Consider the following 19780-nt stretch of genomic DNA (forward strand, 5'->3'; position numbering starts at 1 on the left):
TGAAGGGGGTTGCGGACGGTTCGGTTAGCATCTCCGTTTTTTTTTTTTACCACTAGTATCATTGTGCATTACCATTTGCTTGTGTTCGATTAGCACAACTTGATATCTTATTTTTTTTTGTAATTTTTTCCACCCCAAAATGTAGTGACAATATGGCTAACTTCAATCCAGGTGCTCTTATTGCACATTTTGAAGAGTGCCTTGTGAACGTATAACATACAAGGTACACGTGCCTTAGTAATAATGCTTGGGGAATAATGACACAACTGATGCCGTGAGGTGTGCTATTCTAAGTGAGAGTGTCCGAAATTAAGACACAGCGCAGTGAGTTGCCTTAGACGCGGTTAGCACTTCTGGAAACAGAACGGATCGTAAAATAGGAGAGCTACATTTGGTTTCTCCTCACAGTAAAGCGGTGTTAATAATTTTAAGCCGATCTCTTTCTGAGGAAATTTCCGCCTTGAAATGTGTGCAGGAAATAGGGGGTGCACAGCTCCCCTAACTAGAAGGGTATAATACATTGGCTCATTTGGGGGCGCAATGCGTATAGGTATAAATATGTATAGACATATATGCTCATTGTTTCCCCACTCATTTGCATCCATTTCAACGTACCAATCACAAACGAATAAAAAGGAACGCTGATAAAGTGTAATGGTTATTACCGTTGTTCCGATTTTGCCTTTGTAACAATGTAGAATTACTAGAAAGAAATATAATCATGTCATCATTCTTTTCTTAGGAGGGTCATACAATCCCTTTTTTTTCAACTTTTAGTCGACGCGAAGGTGTGATGCTAGAACGTCTTCATCGGCTCTTCCCAGTAAACAAGTTCGCCTCTCCCTAGAAAGTGGCCCCCATTTGTTGTAAAGTCAGAGCGGGGAAATAACTATATATAAACCAACTTAGATTTTTCGCGCATCTTTCGACATAACGTCGTTCTTAAATTATTCTCAAGAAAGGAATGCATTTTGCAGGCTATTCTTTTATTTAGGGGGAAGGCACAGTTTACTCGAATTTTTCGTTTTTTATTTTTTCGAAAAAGCCGTTTTTTTTTTATGACTCGAAGGACAAGGTGAATTGATCAAATGTTACACAAATCAGAACGTGGGTAATGCATTTGTTAAAACCATATTGCCATGTTAGAATGGTGGCGTGTTAGAATGTAGGCGTGTTAGAATGTAGGCGTGTCAGAATGTTGGCATGCTAGTATATATATTGCCTTTTTGTGAAAACTGCGAGGTAGGGGTAGGCTCAGGAAAATAGGGCGGCTCGACTAATGCGTATGCGGCACATAGTTCGCGAATATTGTATTTTATATGCAGTATGGCGGAATGGAAGGAGTACCTCACATGGCCATCCGAATTGAATGCAAAAATGCCGCAGCCTTCTTTTTTTATTTACCTCAACCCCGGTTGGTAAACACTCATATTCCGGACTCTATATATCACATCCGCGGAGGTATATACATACCATATATATTATATATATGCAATTGCACGCCATGCCGCTTCCCCCCTTGAAGCAATTTCTTTACTCCACTTTTTAATTTCAGCATTCGGTGGGATGCAAATATACCTGGTAATGTTTAAAAGATATAAATTTTGTGATAGCTCCTTTTAAACAAGCCAAGCCTTTCTTTCTTTCACCTTACGTTGCGTTACTGCTTTATTTCCACAGTTTAGGGGTAAAGGTATATACATATAACACTGCAAAAAGAGAATAGAAGAGCATATTTTGTACATATACTTATTTTACATATACATTTAACATACGTATAAAATGCATATGGTTATGCGTTTATTTTCTAGATGAACATTTTTTTCACACCTTATGAATGCAAAAGTGGATTGGGTTCCATAATGAAAAAATTAAAGGTGCGAACGAATTGAACAAATTTAAAAATATTTGAAAAATTTAGCCTACCAGCGCATTTCGCTATTTTAGCATTTTTGACCATTTGGCAGTTTAACCTACGGAACATCCCAAACATATGACGCATATACGTACTCAGCATGCCCAGCGTGCCATTTAGCAAATTAACGGAATTAAAATTATTTGAGTGTTTTTCCCTAGCCGGCAAATAAAACGCGTAATTTTGTTTTATTTTAGCAAAGGTTTTGAATTTAGGGAAACATTGGCCTTACTTTTTTTTGCCCCTTTTAAATGCGTCACAGTAGGCATGTATATGTAAACATATATATACTATATGCGTAGTGTAGTACGTCGCACAGGATGCATAACCTATGAGCTGTACGTGTAGCTTTGTGTACCACTCATGTAGCGCCACGCATACGCAGCGCAGATAACAAGTCAGAACTTTCACCCCTTGCTTCTGTTTGAGCGCCGAGTCAGCGAATAGCACCTTCCCTACCTGCATACAACGCGAGCACGTATGTATAATGGGATTCCTCGCATATGCTTCGTATGGATAATGAACCATGTATGCGTAAACCCCTGCTTTCTTACGTGTACACTTGCGCTCATGTGATAAGTGCGCACGGAGGATATGCATATATAATACTATCACATTTATATAACATTTCATATGTGCGTAATGCTCTTATGTGCTTTTCTTCCGCGCCACGTATATAATTATACCTTTTCACATTTTAGTGTTGATTTTTCATCCATATATTACAAGCGCCTCTTCCATTATTGTAAATTAATTTGATTATATAATTATGCATATAAAAAGCATATTTTGCTACATGTATATATCACATTCCTCCCCCACCCTTGTGCGTGTGTTTCCTATTTAATTTTTTTTTTTATTTTAAAAATTTTTTTTTTTCACAATTTCAAGTTTTAATTAAAATTTTCGTAATCTTATAGAAATTATATGCAGGAATTTTTATTTGTACACGCCAATATATACACGTACCTGTTAGAGATATTTTTATATGTATCATTTATGCATAGCCCAAACGCCTAATAGTGTTACGCATGACTTTCCCCCGCGCGACAGCGAAGTAGTTGTGTTCATGTGCAATTCCTTTTATGTGGGCCACACGCGTATGCCGGAGTCAGTGACGAGCAAGCGAACGTACATGTGCGTATGCGATTAAGTATTCGGGACGTGTATTTGCGTGGCGTGTGTCCCCCCACAAGCGCATGCTCGGCGCTATACGTAGAAATGCATTCCGTTCATAAATGCATGTGACGAGTGCCTCGGCTTGCTCTGTGTTATGCTCCTTCCATTCCGCGCCGCAAATTCTGCGCTGCATATTCTGCGCTTTGCATTTTATGCCCTCTTTTTTGTGCCTGCTATTTTGTTTCCCCTGTTTTGTGCCCTCCTTCTTGCCCCTGTTTTGTGCCCTCCTTCTTGCCCCTGTTTTGTGCCCTCCTTCTTGCCCCTGTTTTGTGCCCTCCATTTGTACTATTCATTTTTCGTTTTTTATTTTGCGATTTTCCCCTTGTGCCCATTGCGTTTCATACTTATTTAGATTTAATTTTGAAATTTGTATTTCCCCCCTTGCGTATGTTTTCCCCAAAGTATAAAAAAATTAAAAGCGCTTCCATCTATTTATAGGTATACATATGTCTACGAATTTATGTATGCCCAAATTCATGCCTTATAATGTACATGCGTGTGCTTACATGAGTATCCCTATATGTATGTGCCCACAACTGTGCACCTACATATATATACACACCTCTAATTAGATTGTTAATTTAATTAATTTTCCCACGCGTATGTCCGTGGTTTGCCCATGTACGTGTGCATACTGCTGTATTTTTTAAATATTGTGAAAATTTACAACTTTTTCGTCTTTGCGTTTTTACGCCTTTGCTTCTTTACGTTTTTTCCTCTTTGCTTCCTTACATTTTTGCGTGCCTACTTCTCCACATTTCATACGTTTGTTCTGTGTTATGACCCCATTTGTTAGCAAAAATATGCGCGTACGTGTAAAAGTCCGTGTATAAAGTGTGTATCATCCCATGCGCACATGAGCGGATATGTGTGCATCTATATCACCGTGGGTGAATATATATAAAAGCATATACGTACAACGTCGTGAATATATAAGCTGTTCCCCCCCCATCCGCGTGCCCCAACTCCACCGCGAACCAACGTACATGTGAATGCAAGAAAATGCATAACAGCTGTTTCGATAATAACAATTCGTACATGGAATGGAAGCCAAACGAGAAGATATACAAAACCGTTATACAAGCGCTCGAGTCCTCATGCAGCAGTTCGAACAACAGTGTCCAAATTGAGGTAACCAAAATTTTGAAGGACCTAAATGAAAATGTAGCAGATGCAGCTCTGTATCTACTGCACATCTTCATGAACAAACAGGAGAAAAATGATGTGAGGCAAGTGGCTGGGTTGTTATTAAAAAATTATATAAGCTCAAAAAATAAATTTCTAAATAACGAAATTTTAAAAATAATAAAGAATGAAATTTTCAAGCTAGTAGAAGATGAAGTGAAAGAAATAAGGAACACTGCAGGTTCTGTAATAACGACCATATTGACAAAATACGAAGGCATAGATAAATGGCCAGAAGCATTATACAACTTATTGCTACTGATCGAACGAGGGAATAATGATGTAGTGGATGGAGCCTTCCGTGCGATAATAATCATAATTGAGGACGAATTAATGAATAGAAAAAATGCAGATTCTTTTTTCTTCCAATTTTGTAAGAGCCAATTGTTACAAAAGCTATTTGCATATTGTTCCCCACAAGAAAAAAGCATAAAGAAAAAATATGCCGCCGAATGTCTAGATTTGTTTATAACATCATCCTGCTTCACAACCAATGGAGTGTTCAATGATTATTTCCCGCAGTTATGGGAATGCCTAGGATTTCTAGCCTCCGAGGAGGACACGCAAATTTTAAAAATAGTAGTAACGTGTATGACTATGATCACGGACACAAGGTACTCCTCTATATTTAACAACCTAGATGCGATCATACAATTTATGGTAAACGCCACAAATTCATGTGATAGGAAGGTTCAATTAGAGGCTCTGGAGTTCTGGCCCGTCTTCATTAAGGATAGAAGCTACATTGCCTACTCCAACTACAATAATAACAGCAAGACAAATGACATAAACAAAGTGGATAGCTACATAGACGAGAATGTGTACAAGAATATAAACGAGTTACGAAATGAAGCGTTGAAAATATTAAAAAACTATTTGCCTTACTTGTGTAAAATATTGGTAGACAACACGGTGTATACCAAGTGGGATTATTTAACCATGGATGAATCCCACTTCCAAAATGATAATGCTAATGTGCCTGACTTGATCCAGGACATCTCCCCAGAAATGTACAACAATAGTAGTAAAAATAATGACCTCAACGCACAGCACGTGCAGGAAGAAATGAAATTAAACAAGATGAATAGCAACAGTGACAATCATACACACATGGGGAGTAACTCCCGCAATGGAATTATGAATAGTAACAATGGAAATAGCATTGGAAGCACCAACGCAGGAGGTGAAGGTGGAGAAGGAGGAGTAGGACGAGGGGGCGAAATGATGCAACCCGGGGATCAAACAAATAATGACAACCATGTGGATGATTATACCGATGATGACGATGAAAAGAATGACGAAGTGACGGCGAGGACGTGGGGAAATGATTGGACCGTAAGGAAAGGAGCTGCTTTATGTCTCGATTATTTATCCAATGTGTATAATGACGAAATATTGGAATTTATCCTACCACACATAGAAGAGAAACTAATGAGTGACAAGTGGAACATAAGGGAAAGTGCAGTACTAACCCTAGGCGCGATAGCGAAAGGTTGCATGTATAGCCTCTCCCCATTTATCCCCAAAGTGTTAGAATATTTGTTAAAATTGTTAAACGATGAGAAGCCCCTAGCGAGGAGTATCTCCTGTTGGTGCCTAACTAGATTCTCATCGTGGATATGTCACCCAGACAATTGCGGCAAATGGTTTGAACCAGTTTTGTTAAACCTGTTAAAAAGAATTCTGGATACAAATAAAAGGGTACAAGAAGCAGCTTGCTCCTCCTTTGCCAATTTAGAAGAAGATGCGTTGGATTTACTTAACAACTATCTTCACGAAATTGTCCACACGATTCAACAGGCATTTCAAATATATCAAGCGAAGAATTATTTCATCCTCTTCGATGTCGTGGGTACATTAATTGACAGTGTAAACATTGTCAAAGAGAATAACGACTTGGCTCACCAAATTGTGAATTCGATATTGTCCAAGTGGAACAACATACGTATAAGTAGCCCATATATCATAGCCCTAATGGAGTGCATATCCTGCATTACAAGTGCCTATGGCAAAGAATTTTTAAAATATGCAAAAAATGTCATAAGGACGTGTATCAAATTTTTGGTCCTACTATACATCGATTTAGAGGAAGAGATAATATATTACTACAGTAAAAAGGCAGGAAATACAAACTCGTTTATAGTTAATCGGAACAACATATCCGTGACGGCAAGTGAGTTGCTAGCTTACTACAAAATTAATAATGATGATTATTTTACCACGCTGAAAGATATCGATTCCATTTCTCCTTCCAAGAAAAAAGACCTTATTGAATGCAGCTTTGATTTATTGTCGAGAATTTTAAGTGTTATTAATTCGAATATTATGAACATAATAAGCGAAAATGAGTATAATTTTATCCCCCTTGTACATAGATATTGCCTAAAGTTTGAAAATATCAAATTTGATGGAGTGCTAAATAGCAAGCTAATGATGAATCAGGGGTTCAACAAGCAGGTCTTCTCCCCGGAAGGAAACCCCTCTTCTTCTTCATCATCATCGGCCGTTAAAAATGGAAGAATAGTAATTTCGAAGGAGGAAGAAAATGACGAGTGTACAGAATTGGCGAAACATTTTTTAAATTTTGGCATACTACAATCAAATTTTGCCCTCATAGGAGATATTTCCCGATTTTGCGCCCAATATTTAATACACTACTTGAATGACATTATCCCCTTTCTCATTGCACACATTACACACCCCTCAACGCCGGTGTCCAATAATGCCAGCTGGGCCATTGGAGAAATTAGCATACACATCAACCCTCAGTACATGGAGGTGTACGTGGATGAAATAATTAAACAGCTTATTTACATTTGCCAGAATTCAAAGTATCACGGCTGCTTGCTACAGAATATATGCATCACTTTAGGGAGGCTATCCTCCACCTATCCCAAGAAAATCATTTTTTATTTCCCCCAGTTTTTAAAAACATGGTTAAAAATTATGTCACATGGCACCCAGGAAAACGAAAAGATTAATTCAGTCAAAGCTATCTTAGAAACGCTCTACCTAAATCTCGACATCGCTGCGGAAAACTTACAGGAAATTGCTTATATCATACTTAAGTACAAGTACGTATCTCAGAATGTGAACATTTTTTTTCACCAGTTTCTAGCCACTATGAAGCAGAAGTACCCCACACAGTGGAAGGGAATTTACAGCTCCACGAGCGACTCCCTCTCCTCTCCCATCCCCAGCGACATGTTGAGCGATTTGAGCACGCGGTTTAATTTATAGCCTCCCTCGTACACACGTGTGAATGTTTATACATGGTTGTACATATGTATACATTATTGCAAAGACATGTGCACGATTTCCCCACCGCATCGCTCTGTGGCGGGAACCCGGAGACTTCCCCGGCACAGCACCTTCCTGTGTTACACCCATATGCACACCTAATATCTACACACACAGCACGTTATGTACATATGTGTGGCCGATCCTTCATGCTGCGCCGCGCTTACAAGTGCAGCAACAACGACGACCACCACGACCACCACCACCACCACCGTCATCTGTGCACATTATATGCCCACGCAAAACTTCATACACACGTACACGCGCTGCTATTTTTAACTCGTTTGAAAAACCGACCTATCCCACCAGAAAAGCCTAATAATGTATACGTACTAGTACATTCCATTTTCATGTGTGCGTCTAAATCCCTATGGTATAGAAGTGGTGTGATATGCTACACTGAGCGGAGAGAAAATCTGAACCTCCTTCGGGTGGCAAGTGTGCACGTAAATATACACATCCATATATATTATATATATGGACATGTAACCTTGTATGTGTGTTAAGTGCCCGTGCCTACCAATGCAAACGCATTAGTGCCACACGCAACACCCCCTGTGCTTTCCCCTCCTCGCCGGTATTATGTATATGCGCGCTTCTTGGGCCTTCCGGCGCATTATCATGTGTTGTGTGTTATATTTGCACGTCTATATGTGGACGCAGGATTTCCTGACTGAGCGTACCTGTATACCCCAAAATGCATGCACGCGAGCGCCCACGTTTCACTTATGAAGCAATTTTGTAAGAATTGCATTTCTTCAGTTTTATGACTACTGGTTGGTCTATGCATATTTGTGTGCACATTTATTTTTACTTATTTGTGCTTGTACATTTATGCTCATACATTCCTTTATATATATCCGTGCATATACACAGTTTTTTTTTTTTCTTTTTTATCTTTGCATGTGCTGACACAATTTTTACATGTAAAAGAAGCGTTTAAACGTTAAGAGGGTACCTTTGCCAAACAGCCATAAAATAATGACGGCAATCTTTTAAAAAGGGGAAAATATAATATATGTTTTATGTGAAAATCTGGAAGTTATTTCCACAGGTTATATGCATACATGTTTGTATATGCGTGCTTATGTTTGTGTATATATATGTGATTTTTAAATAAACAATATTTTAATTAAACCTTTTTTTTTTTTTCTTTTTTAATGTCTTAGTATTTATTTTAAACACATGATATAATATAGTTAATATTAGATTGCTTACTTTAAATTAGGAAAAAAATTATTGGCGAGACAGGGAATAGAGCGATGTGACCCGTTCTTGTGCAGTTTGGTACCCAACAGAATTTGCTCAGGAAAAATGTCCACCCCCCCAAAAAAAAAGCTCTCTGTAAAAAGGTCTACACAGATAAGATTAAAAATTAAGAAACAACAAAATGGTGTATACGCGGTGAGAGCGTGACGCATTGTAAGCCATAAGACAATTGACCCCTTTTAAAATGGACATTTTTGCGAAAAAAAGAAGAAAATGCGTTATTCTAATTTTGTCTGTGTCATATATCATTTGTGCTGGAATGATAACTAGAGCATTGCTTAAAGGTGAAATGTGGCTCAACATTTTGACAGGGTAAATTTTTTACTCCATGGTTGCTGTTTCACTGTCTGTTGCTCTGCTTGCTGCTTCGTCTGTTGCTTTGTTTGTCGCTTCGTCTGTTGCTTTGTTTGTCGCTTTCAGGCGCACCCATGGCAACCGCGTTGGCAATTGATATCGTAGGCTTCTGACAGTGTGTGATTTCCGTATGATGAGCATTTCCACGCCCCTAGTCGGTTAAAGCATCTCATTAGTAGTTTGTACGCACTTTGTGCATCCGTTCACTTCATGCTTTAAATGTGAAGAACGTGGGGGTGGTTACTAACATATCATTAGTAACCCCATTTTGTGGGAAGTCACACATTCACCGTGTATGTAGGGCACCGTAGAAAAGTCAGCTTTTTTTTAACTCCACTTTGTACACATAAATATGGCAATGCCTACTTTATTTTTTAAAAGGCTGCTTAACTGGGACAAAGTATTTCACACAAAATGGTACAATTATAACACACATGAAACCTTGCAAGGAAAAATAAAAAAGGCGTAGAATCAATCTACTCACAGTTTAGTCTTCATAAAATCGACAAATATGAAATTTGTTAAAAAAAAAAAAAAGCAACTTTTATTCTTTCGCCATTCCTTGGCATACCCATTTCGCAATATCATGATGCCCTATTTAGAAAGGCACACACATGTGAGAGTGGCCCCGGTATATGCCTCCCTGCACACGTGGAAACGATGCACACACGTTGTCCCTTTCTAAATAGGGAATCGGCATTTAACACTGCTCGCACAAGAACGTGGACATCTTTTTCTTGGACGTCCCCCGTGGGACGAAATGGAATTATAACATTTTAATATTACTAACAAATAGAGAGTAGGAGTGATAAAAACTTGCAGAGATACGGGTATGCAAAAAAAAAAAAAAAAGATAATCAGATCATGCATGCAGCACTTAAAAAAGGAGAGGGTAAAATCGTTGCGAAACAGGAACAGTATGTTTAAAGCCCATCTGTTTTACTGCCTCCTTGGCGATGGTACAATATCTCTCAGCGTAGCGACAAATTGGTAGGCCCCCGCTCGAGAACATTGCTCGTGGAGGATGTGCATGGTTTGGCGTACACACGTCCATACAACATGCATAAGAACGCACCGCTCATCGAACGAGAGCAAACAGATTAAACAATGGTACTATACTATAGTATACCACATAGAAGTATCCGTCCGGGTCTTCACTCAATCTTGTAAATACGCCCTTGAATAGATGCCGCTTCCATGCAGTCCATAGCAGCCTGCGTCCGGTTACAACCTTTTTGAGCTGCTCTGAATGTTCCGCGTATATATGTACACACAGAAAACAACGTGACGAGAGCTTTCTCTCGAGATGCGAAATGTACGAGATGAGAAACATACCAGATGAGAAGCATACCAGATGAGAAGCATACCAGATGAGAAAAAAAAAAAAGTCATACAGAATACTCCAGGAGATATAAACCATATGTTACTTCCCTGACTGACACTTCGACTTGGAATCCCTAAACTTGTTAACAATAATGTCGATAACTTCATAATTCGCAACGGTGGTAATGTCGCCAAAATCGTTTAACCCGTTTGCTATACATCTTAGTATTCTCCTAATGATTTTTCCACTTCTGGTTTTAGGCAAATCAGGCACTATACAAATGAGATCCGGGGTGGCTATGGGACCTATGGCTCGTCTAACGTATAATTTTAATTCTTCTATAATTTTTTCATCTGTGTATCTCACGTGCATGGTGTTCATTTCGGCGAAGGTGGAAGTCAATGATAAATGGGCATTGGCATTTTTTGTGTTTCCATTGCGGTCAACGCATTGGTCAAGTGTTTCTTTCGGTTCTACCCCCTTCAGCTCTCCCCATTTTTTAGAGAGACACACCTTTTTAACGATGAAACAGAGAATACCTTCCCCCTTGACAACATGAGGGAAGGAAACAACGGCTGCCTCTGCAATGCAGGGGTGTTGCACCAAGGCATGCTCAATTTCTGCAGCTCCTAAGCGATGACCAGACACATTTAAAGTATCATCAATTCGCCCAGATATCCAGTAGTATCCATCTTCATCTCTATATGCACCATCTCCAGTAAAATAATAATTAGGACAGGAAGAAAAATAAGTTTTTACTAACCTGTTATGATTCCCATACACAGTTCTAAGCATACCAGGCCATGGACTCTTTATACATAACAAGCCACAGACATTAGGTCCATTTAAAGGTTCCAACGTTTTAGAATCTAGGATTTCTAATTGGACACCGAAAAATGGAAGAGTAGCACATCCAGGTTTCATTTTAAATAAATTTGGTATCGGTGCAATGACGATTCCTCCCGTTTCTGTTTGCCAATAGGTATCCACAATTACACATCTTTTTTTCCCAACAATGTTATAATACCATCTCCATGTTTCTGGATTTATTGGTTCACCTACACTCCCTAAAATTCGACATGACGACAGGTCATATTTTTCAATGTATGAATCTCCATGTTTCATTAACGCTCTAAGTGCTGTAGGTGCTGTGTAAAATTGGGTGATTTTATGCGTTTCTATTAAACTCCAATATCTGCCACAATCGGGGTAAGTTGGAATGGAAGAAAACAAGATGGTGGTTATGCCGTTCAGTAAGGGACCATATAAAACATATGTATGCCCAGTTACCCACCCAATGTCTGCAACGCAACCGAAGATATCATTTGGAGTTACATCAAATATATACTTACAGGTCGTGTAGGCATATAACAAATACCCTGCGGTTGTATGCGCTACACCTTTGGGTTTTCCAGTCGAGCCGGATGTGTACAATATACAGAGGAAGTCTTCACTGTCTAGATATTCTATTGGACAGTAGGCTCTCATGTTTTTTATTAAGGCGGAACCATCCACATCTCGACCTTCTTTTAAAGTGCATATATTCTCGTCAAAATTGCTCTCCCTGGAATCACTACTACGATAACCTTTTCCTTCAAATGTTATGCTTTCCTTTGATGCTTCCACCAACGATTTACACATCACTGAGTTCATATAATCACATGACTCTTTCCCCAAGGAGTTGCTGCTCCTGTCTCCCATGTTGTTAGTAACCTCTCCGTCGCGACTGCATTTGTTGTGGCTATTGTCAATTTCGTTACTATAGTGTGTTTTATCTGAAGTGTGGTTCTTCTTCCCTAGATTGTTATTTTTGCAGATTTTTTTATGGCGGGTGTGTATCCCTTTCACTTTAGTGCCAGCGTTGTTGGTGCTCTCCTTGAGGGGGGCGTTGCAGTGATTGCTGGTCTCCATCCCGTTACACTGGGGGGGGTGGCGATGGGGGCCATTATCATGGTTATCGTAATTATCGTTATTATCCTGATCATCGTAATTATCATGATTACCGTGATTGGCGAAAGTGGCGCGACTGGCATACTCCACGTGGTGGCTCGTCGCGCCGCCAACGCAATCGCCCTCCCTCAGCGGGCACGCATAAAGGGAGGCACTGTCCCTCTCTCGACTGGGCTTACAGTTGACGTAACCCTTTGCACTGTCACATTTGTTGTTGTTCATTTGTTCGTGCAAATTTTGGTTCATGCCATTTTGCTTGCTATTTATCACGCAGGTTGTATCCTGTGCCAGAAATTTATCAGCACCATTCAAGTCGAAGCTGGTTGAGTGGTATAACTGACTTTGCGATGTTCTTTCCAGGTATGCCCTATTCGCGTCACTTATCTTCGTTTTGTTTTTAAAAACGATGCAGACTTTGATGGTGTCGCCACACATCTCCATAGCCGCATCGGCGATTTGCTTGAGCTTAGTTAATTTTCCTCCCCTCATGCCAAAATCGCTCGTAATTAATACACTTGACTTGGAGTCCAATATGCGATCACACAAACTGCCCGCAGAGTACCCAGCAAAGACGACATTGTGAATTGCACCTATTCTAGCACATGCTAGCATGGTATACACAATCTCTGGGATCATGGGTAAATAAATGGTGACCACATCTTGCTTTCTCACTCCATACATTTTTAATAAATTGGCAATTTTGCAGGTCCTTTCCAACAATTTTTGATAACTTATTTTTTTAAAATCATTTGGTGTATCTTTTTCCCATATTATTGCAGTTTTGTTTGGATGTTTTTCGACCCATCTGTCTACACAATTATCACATGCATTAATTTTTCCATTAACAAACCAGCTGATGTTCCCTTTTTTAAAATTCCCCATGTATACTTTGGTGAACATTTTAAACCACCTTACACTATTTTTTGCTATGTTTCCCCAAAATAACTCTGGGTTGTTAATACTTTCCTCGTACATCTCTTTATATATGCTTACATCTTTTATGTTTCGATTTGTGCCCGTCTTATTGTCATTTTGGCTGTACGATTCGTTTACTGGGAAGGAGTTTTTGTTAAGGAAAATACTCTGATCTATGTCGATAACGTTCAATTGTCCTGAATCTACTTTGGTAATGTTTCCATTGCTTTCCAGGGTATTCATTATGTTTGACGGGAGATGGTTTTTTTTTTTTTTTTTTTTTTTAAATTTTTTTTGAGTCTTGCCCTGTCGCCCAGGCTGGAGTGCATTAACCCGTTAAAGGTTCGCAACATACACGTGTGGGGAGAGGAGCCTACCTATACATGCACATGTACCTATGTGCATACGTGCGCACTTAGGTACGTTGCCGCGTGACTGCTACGATTGGGTTCTACACGCATAAGCCCTTCACATGTGCAAGGGTATATACACATACGTGCGCTTACACAGATCACATACGCTTACCTAAGCAAGCAGGCATATTTAATAGTGGATATCTCCCCCTCTCAACATCCTTTTTTTTTTTTTCCCTTTAAACTGCATGAAGGATAAAAATTTAAAAGGAAAAAAATTACAAAATGGTGAATTGTACGAACAATTAAATTTAAAATATCAGATGGGCAAAATGAAAAAATTTTAATCCGTACGTTCAGAGATTTTTATGTACATATGGATGTAGCGCATGTATAGCTTTAGATACTTAGTATTAACCTCCGCACACAGCCCCATGCCATACTTGAGTACGACGTATATATGTACATACCCTATTTGCCCATGAGCTGAAACGGGATGCAGCCGCGCGCGTGAAGCATGAATTCTCGAAGGGGCATATTTCTCTCCTCACAAAATAAACAAAAGGTAATTTGCAACAAGGGGGAGCAGAGGAGGTGAATGGGAAGAAGAAGTAAAAATCAAATAAATTTTGTTGCCCTGAAAAGCGCCATATTATTATGCATGAATCGATATATAATGCCGCTCTTACATGAGCCACATATGTCGCCCCCTGTAAGGGTAACTTAAGCTGGCACAAACAAAAAAGCAACTTCAAGGATGAATGCTCATATGTAATACATATACGTTCACCACATGTATACTTGACAGTTCGCCCATTTTTCATCACCTCCGGTTAAGAAATTACATTTAATGGATTTATTTTGGCCCTATCCCCAGGGGAAGAAGCTTTCCCAATCAGCGTACATATTACTCTAAGCACATGGGAAGGATGGAATAAATGACAATTGGATTGTGATTGTTACATTTAAGGTAAACGTTCCAAGTAGTCCCTTCTTCCACATGGGAATTTTTTTTTTTTACCGTCCGTTGTTTTTAATTTTTCCACTTGTGTTTATTTTGCTGCACAAATGTTCGCAACTTTTGACAATTTTAATTTTTGTTTTGTATGCCCTATGGTATACAACTCAGGCATGTAACCATTTTTTTTCCTGCGCTCTTTTGGAACAAAAAAAAAAAAAAAAAGTGAACGTGTACATTTTAAAATGCAAAAGGAACACATACACAGGGGAAATACATGACTCACTGAACGTATCTTTGTAGGCGTATGCTTAACACCGGTATGTGACACGTAACTGTTTGTTGACCATCCTATTGACTGCCACACATCTGTTATGAACCGTACATTTGTGTTGCTTGCATGATAATAAAAAGGATGGGTCACTGTTGCTGCATGTAAAAAGGGGACATACCGATGCGCTCATCTTACTCCCTTTCTGAGTACCGTAAGCCGTATGTACATTTTTGTGACGAAAGTCCTGCCCCTGATTGAGCCATAAAATGTGGGAAGGAGTGTAACCCATTTTTTCGCAACCATGTAAGGGTAATAACCGTATGACGCCTGTGACAATACCTCTGTGGGGGCTCCTCAAAATGAGTAACTAAGTTTGGTAGCGCATCCACACGTTATGCCCTTCCCCATAGGTATTATCTTGTCTGTCTCCATGTGTGCATATGCACGACACATACATTTACATCTACGCTGGTTTTATATGTCTACTTACGACGTGTGAGTGTCTCCGAAAAATCTTCCTGTGTGTAAATTGCCCTCGTTGAGTAGTTGCACGTAACACACCCGTTACAGCTTTAAACTAGTGTCTTCTCTTTTTTACTCACCCTGTTTACGCATCATCGGCATTTTTATTAATAACTGCTTCGAGATTATGTTAACCACGCCACTTGGTGATTACTCATTTTGTTGAACCGTAATTAAGGGTTTTCACATATGCCTTTATATTGCAAAGCGGAGAGATGAAAAGAAAAATAGATTAGTATAATTTTCATTTTTCCAACCTTCCATTTTTTAACGCCTCATTTTGATGACTCCCCTCTGTGATGTTAGCAGAAACAAAAAATAAAAGGACTTGATACGGGCGAACAAAAAAAAAGAGACAAAAACGAGTTTGTCTCAGTTCCACACAGGTTACACAACAGTGGAACACAACATAGGGAGAAAAAATATGATAACTGAATTTCCCCCCTACATTGAAAAATTTCGTGTAACGGGGAAGTAAAAATCCAGTATGTATGCTTAACTAGTTTGCACTTCTAACTCCCATTAAAAAACGAATAATAACTAAATAATAGCTAGCTGAATGAACCATGGAAGAAGACAAGTCAAGAGGAACTTCCAAAAGAAGGAAGACGAATGACAATAGTAATGTCAATTATTCTTTGTTCCATAAAAGCGTAATTTGGGTAAATGGAAAGGACTCAAATAATAACCATTCCAAGCAGTTCACTCAGCAGAATGAGAAGGAAAATAAAAATGTGCCGTCCGCATCGACTCGTGATAATGCTCAGAATCTTTCCCATTCGAATACAAATTCAAATGCAAACCAAGATGTGTCTTATCCCAGTAGCAAGCGCAATGCTAGCACCACTCACCTGAGTAACAGCAAAAGAAACTGCACCAGTAATCGATCAAAAGATCAAGGTCATCCTTTTTTGAACAGACCGCCGCAAAGAGCCTTGTACGTGGACTATGGTGAATCGGAGAGGGTAAAAGATGAGGGACGCGGCGGAAGGCATCCACGTATGCCTGTATGTACTTATGCCCGTATGTACTTATGCCCGTATGTATTTATGCCCCTATGTCCTTATACCCGTAGGTCAATATGCCCATATACTCCCTCCATGTTTACACCATTTCGGTGTCATAAACCACTCAGCACCACTTCATCACCCTTTGCTCCCCCTTTCAGAGGAACGGTGTAAATGCGCCCAACAAGGTATATATCAACAACAGCTTAAAAAATACATATACAGGCAATACGAGTTGTAGAAAGAACTCGAAACAGCAGCAAAATAAAGTGGGACTCTCGTCGAATGAATACACAAATTATAAAGTTACGACGGAGAATAGAACGACGTATGATCATGCAAGGGAGCTAAACCGCATGTGGAATATTTACGTGGACGAATTACTCGGTTTGACAAAGACAGAAGAATTGCCCCAAGACACAATTAATGACATGGAATTGAACGGAGCGGAAATTGAAATCCACAAGTCTCGTTGTGCATCATATATTGGGATCAAAGGGATAATCATCCTGGAAACGCAAAATGTAATGATACGAAATGGGCCTAACAGTAAAGTTCAGAACAAGAAGGGTTGATTATTACCCATCGATGAGTTCTTGTTATCATTCTTTACTTACATTGTTCCCTTCAGTGGCTATGCCTCCGCAGGCACGAGCGCAGTTATAGACAAAGGGTTACCCCCTTCCCAGCTGCATATATGTAGATTTATATAGACCACACACACATGACGGTTTCACCCCGCAGGCATTCAAAATAGTAACCCCCAAGGACAAGGTCTTAATACTGCTGAAAAACAAAACCGTATTTATCCTTACCATAAAAGATAGGCAGTATTACCTGCATGGCGTCCAGCTGCTCCGCGACCCCGCCTTAAAATCATGCAAAAAGTACAAAGTGCTACAGAACAGGTCTATTTAAAAACGGACAATTGCACTGCATCTGTCGAGGATTCGGATGTGTACAAATTTCATTTTTTCCCTTTTTTTAACTGTAATTTTTACGTCTACTATTTTTTGTAATTAAATTTTGTACACCGCGTAGTGTGCATCTTAATTCGTTTCTCATTTTACCGTCGTTTAGTGATACGGAGTGAATTTTTTTTACTTCCCCTCCCACCCCCAATTTGTTACTTGCGTTTATTCCACACTGTTTCCTTTTTTATGTGATTGTTTGCGCCTATGTGAATACTCGCAAATCCACACGTTTAGCTTTTACCACAAGGTTGTGGTGCGTTAGGCAGGAATGCGTAGGTGTATGCACACAGCTATGTATATATGTGAATGTTTTCCTTTTTCCCCCAGTTAAAGGGGATATATGCAGATGCCTCGCGCAATTTTTTCTCGCCATATGCTAAATCTCCCACTTTGTTTTTCCCCATTTCTGCTAATTTGTATTCGCGTGCATTACATGACTTTTGGAACAACTCCAAACGGGGTTAAATGATGCACAACATTTTGCCAATCTCTTTCCCTAATTAACTGACATAATTGACCATGTTATTTTAACACATTTTTTAAGTTTTCACTTTCTTTTTTTTTCCTTTTTATGCTGGGTGGAAATGAGACCACAAGCAAGTTTCATTTTCCTGAGCAAAATTGTTTGACCAATGTAAAGCGGCATTTCGGTTAAAGAGAACTTTTCCATGTAAGTCAACATCGTATATTTCTTTATGTATGCATGAAATGAGTTCTTTCTAAGGGAATAATTGCCGTAAGGATGAATTGTGTACGGCACCGCAAGGAATTATCAACGTCGTTTCTACATTCTTCACTTGTGGTCGCGGGAGAGAGGCGCGCGCTGCCCTACGCAGTCCCCGCACAAATACATACGTGAATACATATATCCGTGCCCTTCTTCGCCTTGATCGCTTTTCCACGCCGGGTCCAATCTCACTTTGCCCGTAGTTAACCAATTTATGCCCTAATTCAAAAGCAATCCCGCTTGCCAATTCAGGCTAGTTAATCACGCCTGCTAAAATCGCGTTTGCCAATCTACGCTAGTTAATCCCGCCTCCTAATCCACCCTGCTAATCACGCTTACTAACCAGCAACGGTTCCTCCTCCTGACAAACTAAACAAAAAAACATATGGACGAGTGAAGTAGCGTCATCATGAACCCCGATCCAGCTAAGACCAGCGACCAGATAGCAGAACTGCTAGTGGAGTCTCCTCTGTTTTCGTTCAACTGCGCACACTTTATTGCCTTTAAAGGATTTAGGGAAACTTTGCATGGACATAATTATAATGTGTCCTTAAAACTAAGGGGGAATATACAAGAGGATGGATATGTAATCGACTTCTCCATTTTGAAAGAAAAAGTGAGAAAAGTTTGCAAACAGCTGGATCATCATTTCATTCTGCCAATGTACAGTAATGTTCTAAACATCCAAGAAGTTAACGACAATTTCAAAATTACATGTGAAGATAACTCCGAATATTCTTTCCCAAAACGAGACTGTGTGCAAGTTCCTATCAAGCATTCCTCCACAGAAGAAATAGGGCACTATATTTTAAACAAAATAATAGAGGAAATAGGCTTGCCCATTTTAAAGGCACGCAGTGTTGACTACATGGAGGTGACTATGAGTGAGTCCCCAACGCAAAAGGCAACGGTTCACAGGAACATCTGATGGGAGGAAGTGGAAAGGTGTGTGACCAGGACAAATCCATTGCGTACAAAGGTGGTACCATATGTGATCTCTTTCTTTTTCCCCAGAAATGGGAAATCTTTAATGTGTATATATCTGCACCTATGTGTTGTATCTGTTGTATCTGCTGTATGTATTGCATGTGTTGCACAAATTATCCAAGTCGTGTCGCGCATTATAAGCCTCCTGCAGATCCCTTCACAACTGGGCGCCACATCTATTTTGGTAAAATCCTTTATGGGCAGTTTTGCACGTATTTAAGTGTGACGGTCTGCAAGTTTTCGTATTTGTATTTTCATATAAACCCAGGCGGGGGTGCGTTTCCGCCTTTCCGCCGTTCCGTTTTTTTGTCTCCTCGTGGGCGACGTCGCCCGAGACGCACAAAAAATGTGTAGTATTAAATAGGCAAACAAAATCAAAGATCATAAGACAAACGCGAAATTAATAACACTAAACAAGGGTCGCACAAAATGGGTAAAAAATGGGGTAAAACAAATAAAGTGAATGGGGAATCCGCTTATCAAAGGGAGGGGTTCCGCCGTGAGGTGGGACAAACGCAGAAAGCGCGAGTGCGTAAATGCCCATGTAGGTGCATTCATGTGCTTCATTTTTTTTTTCACCTTTTTGC

At 39.6% G+C, this 19780-nt stretch overlaps 4 protein-coding genes across 4 annotated transcripts; 3 read left to right on the forward strand and 1 right to left on the reverse strand.

Moving 5' to 3' along the window:
• Positions 1 to 4096: 4096 nt before the first annotated feature.
• C922_00989 (hypothetical protein) lies at positions 4097 to 7519 on the forward strand (the record flags this gene model as incomplete). The annotated part of the gene is made up of 1 exon (XM_008816598.1): positions 4097 to 7519. One exon carries the CDS (start codon positions 4097 to 4099, stop codon positions 7517 to 7519), a length of 3423 nt encoding a protein of 1140 aa, XP_008814820.1.
• A 3106-nt stretch (positions 7520 to 10625) lies between these two features.
• On the reverse strand, positions 10626 to 13634 carry C922_00990 (acetyl-CoA synthetase; the record flags this gene model as incomplete). The annotated part of the gene is made up of 1 exon (XM_008816599.1): positions 10626 to 13634. The coding sequence occupies one exon, from the start codon at positions 13632 to 13634 to the stop codon at positions 10626 to 10628; it is 3009 nt and encodes a 1002-aa protein (XP_008814821.1).
• Positions 13635 to 16064: 2430 nt separating this feature from the next.
• C922_00991 (ribonuclease P protein subunit POP4) lies at positions 16065 to 17423 on the forward strand (the record flags this gene model as incomplete). The annotated part of the gene is made up of 3 exons (XM_008816600.1): positions 16065 to 16463; positions 16667 to 17029; positions 17250 to 17423. 3 exons carry the CDS (start codon positions 16065 to 16067, stop codon positions 17421 to 17423), a joined length of 936 nt encoding a protein of 311 aa, XP_008814822.1.
• Positions 17424 to 18615: 1192 nt separating this feature from the next.
• On the forward strand, positions 18616 to 19134 carry C922_00992 (6-pyruvoyl tetrahydrobiopterin synthase; the record flags this gene model as incomplete). Its single annotated transcript, XM_008816601.1, has 1 exon — positions 18616 to 19134. One exon carries the CDS (start codon positions 18616 to 18618, stop codon positions 19132 to 19134), a length of 519 nt encoding a protein of 172 aa, XP_008814823.1.
• Positions 19135 to 19780: the final 646 nt, after the last annotated feature.

This window comes from Plasmodium inui, assembly GCF_000524495.1.
Source record: "Plasmodium inui San Antonio 1 unplaced genomic scaffold supercont1.3, whole genome shotgun sequence".
NCBI lineage: Eukaryota > Apicomplexa > Aconoidasida > Haemosporida > Plasmodiidae > Plasmodium > Plasmodium inui.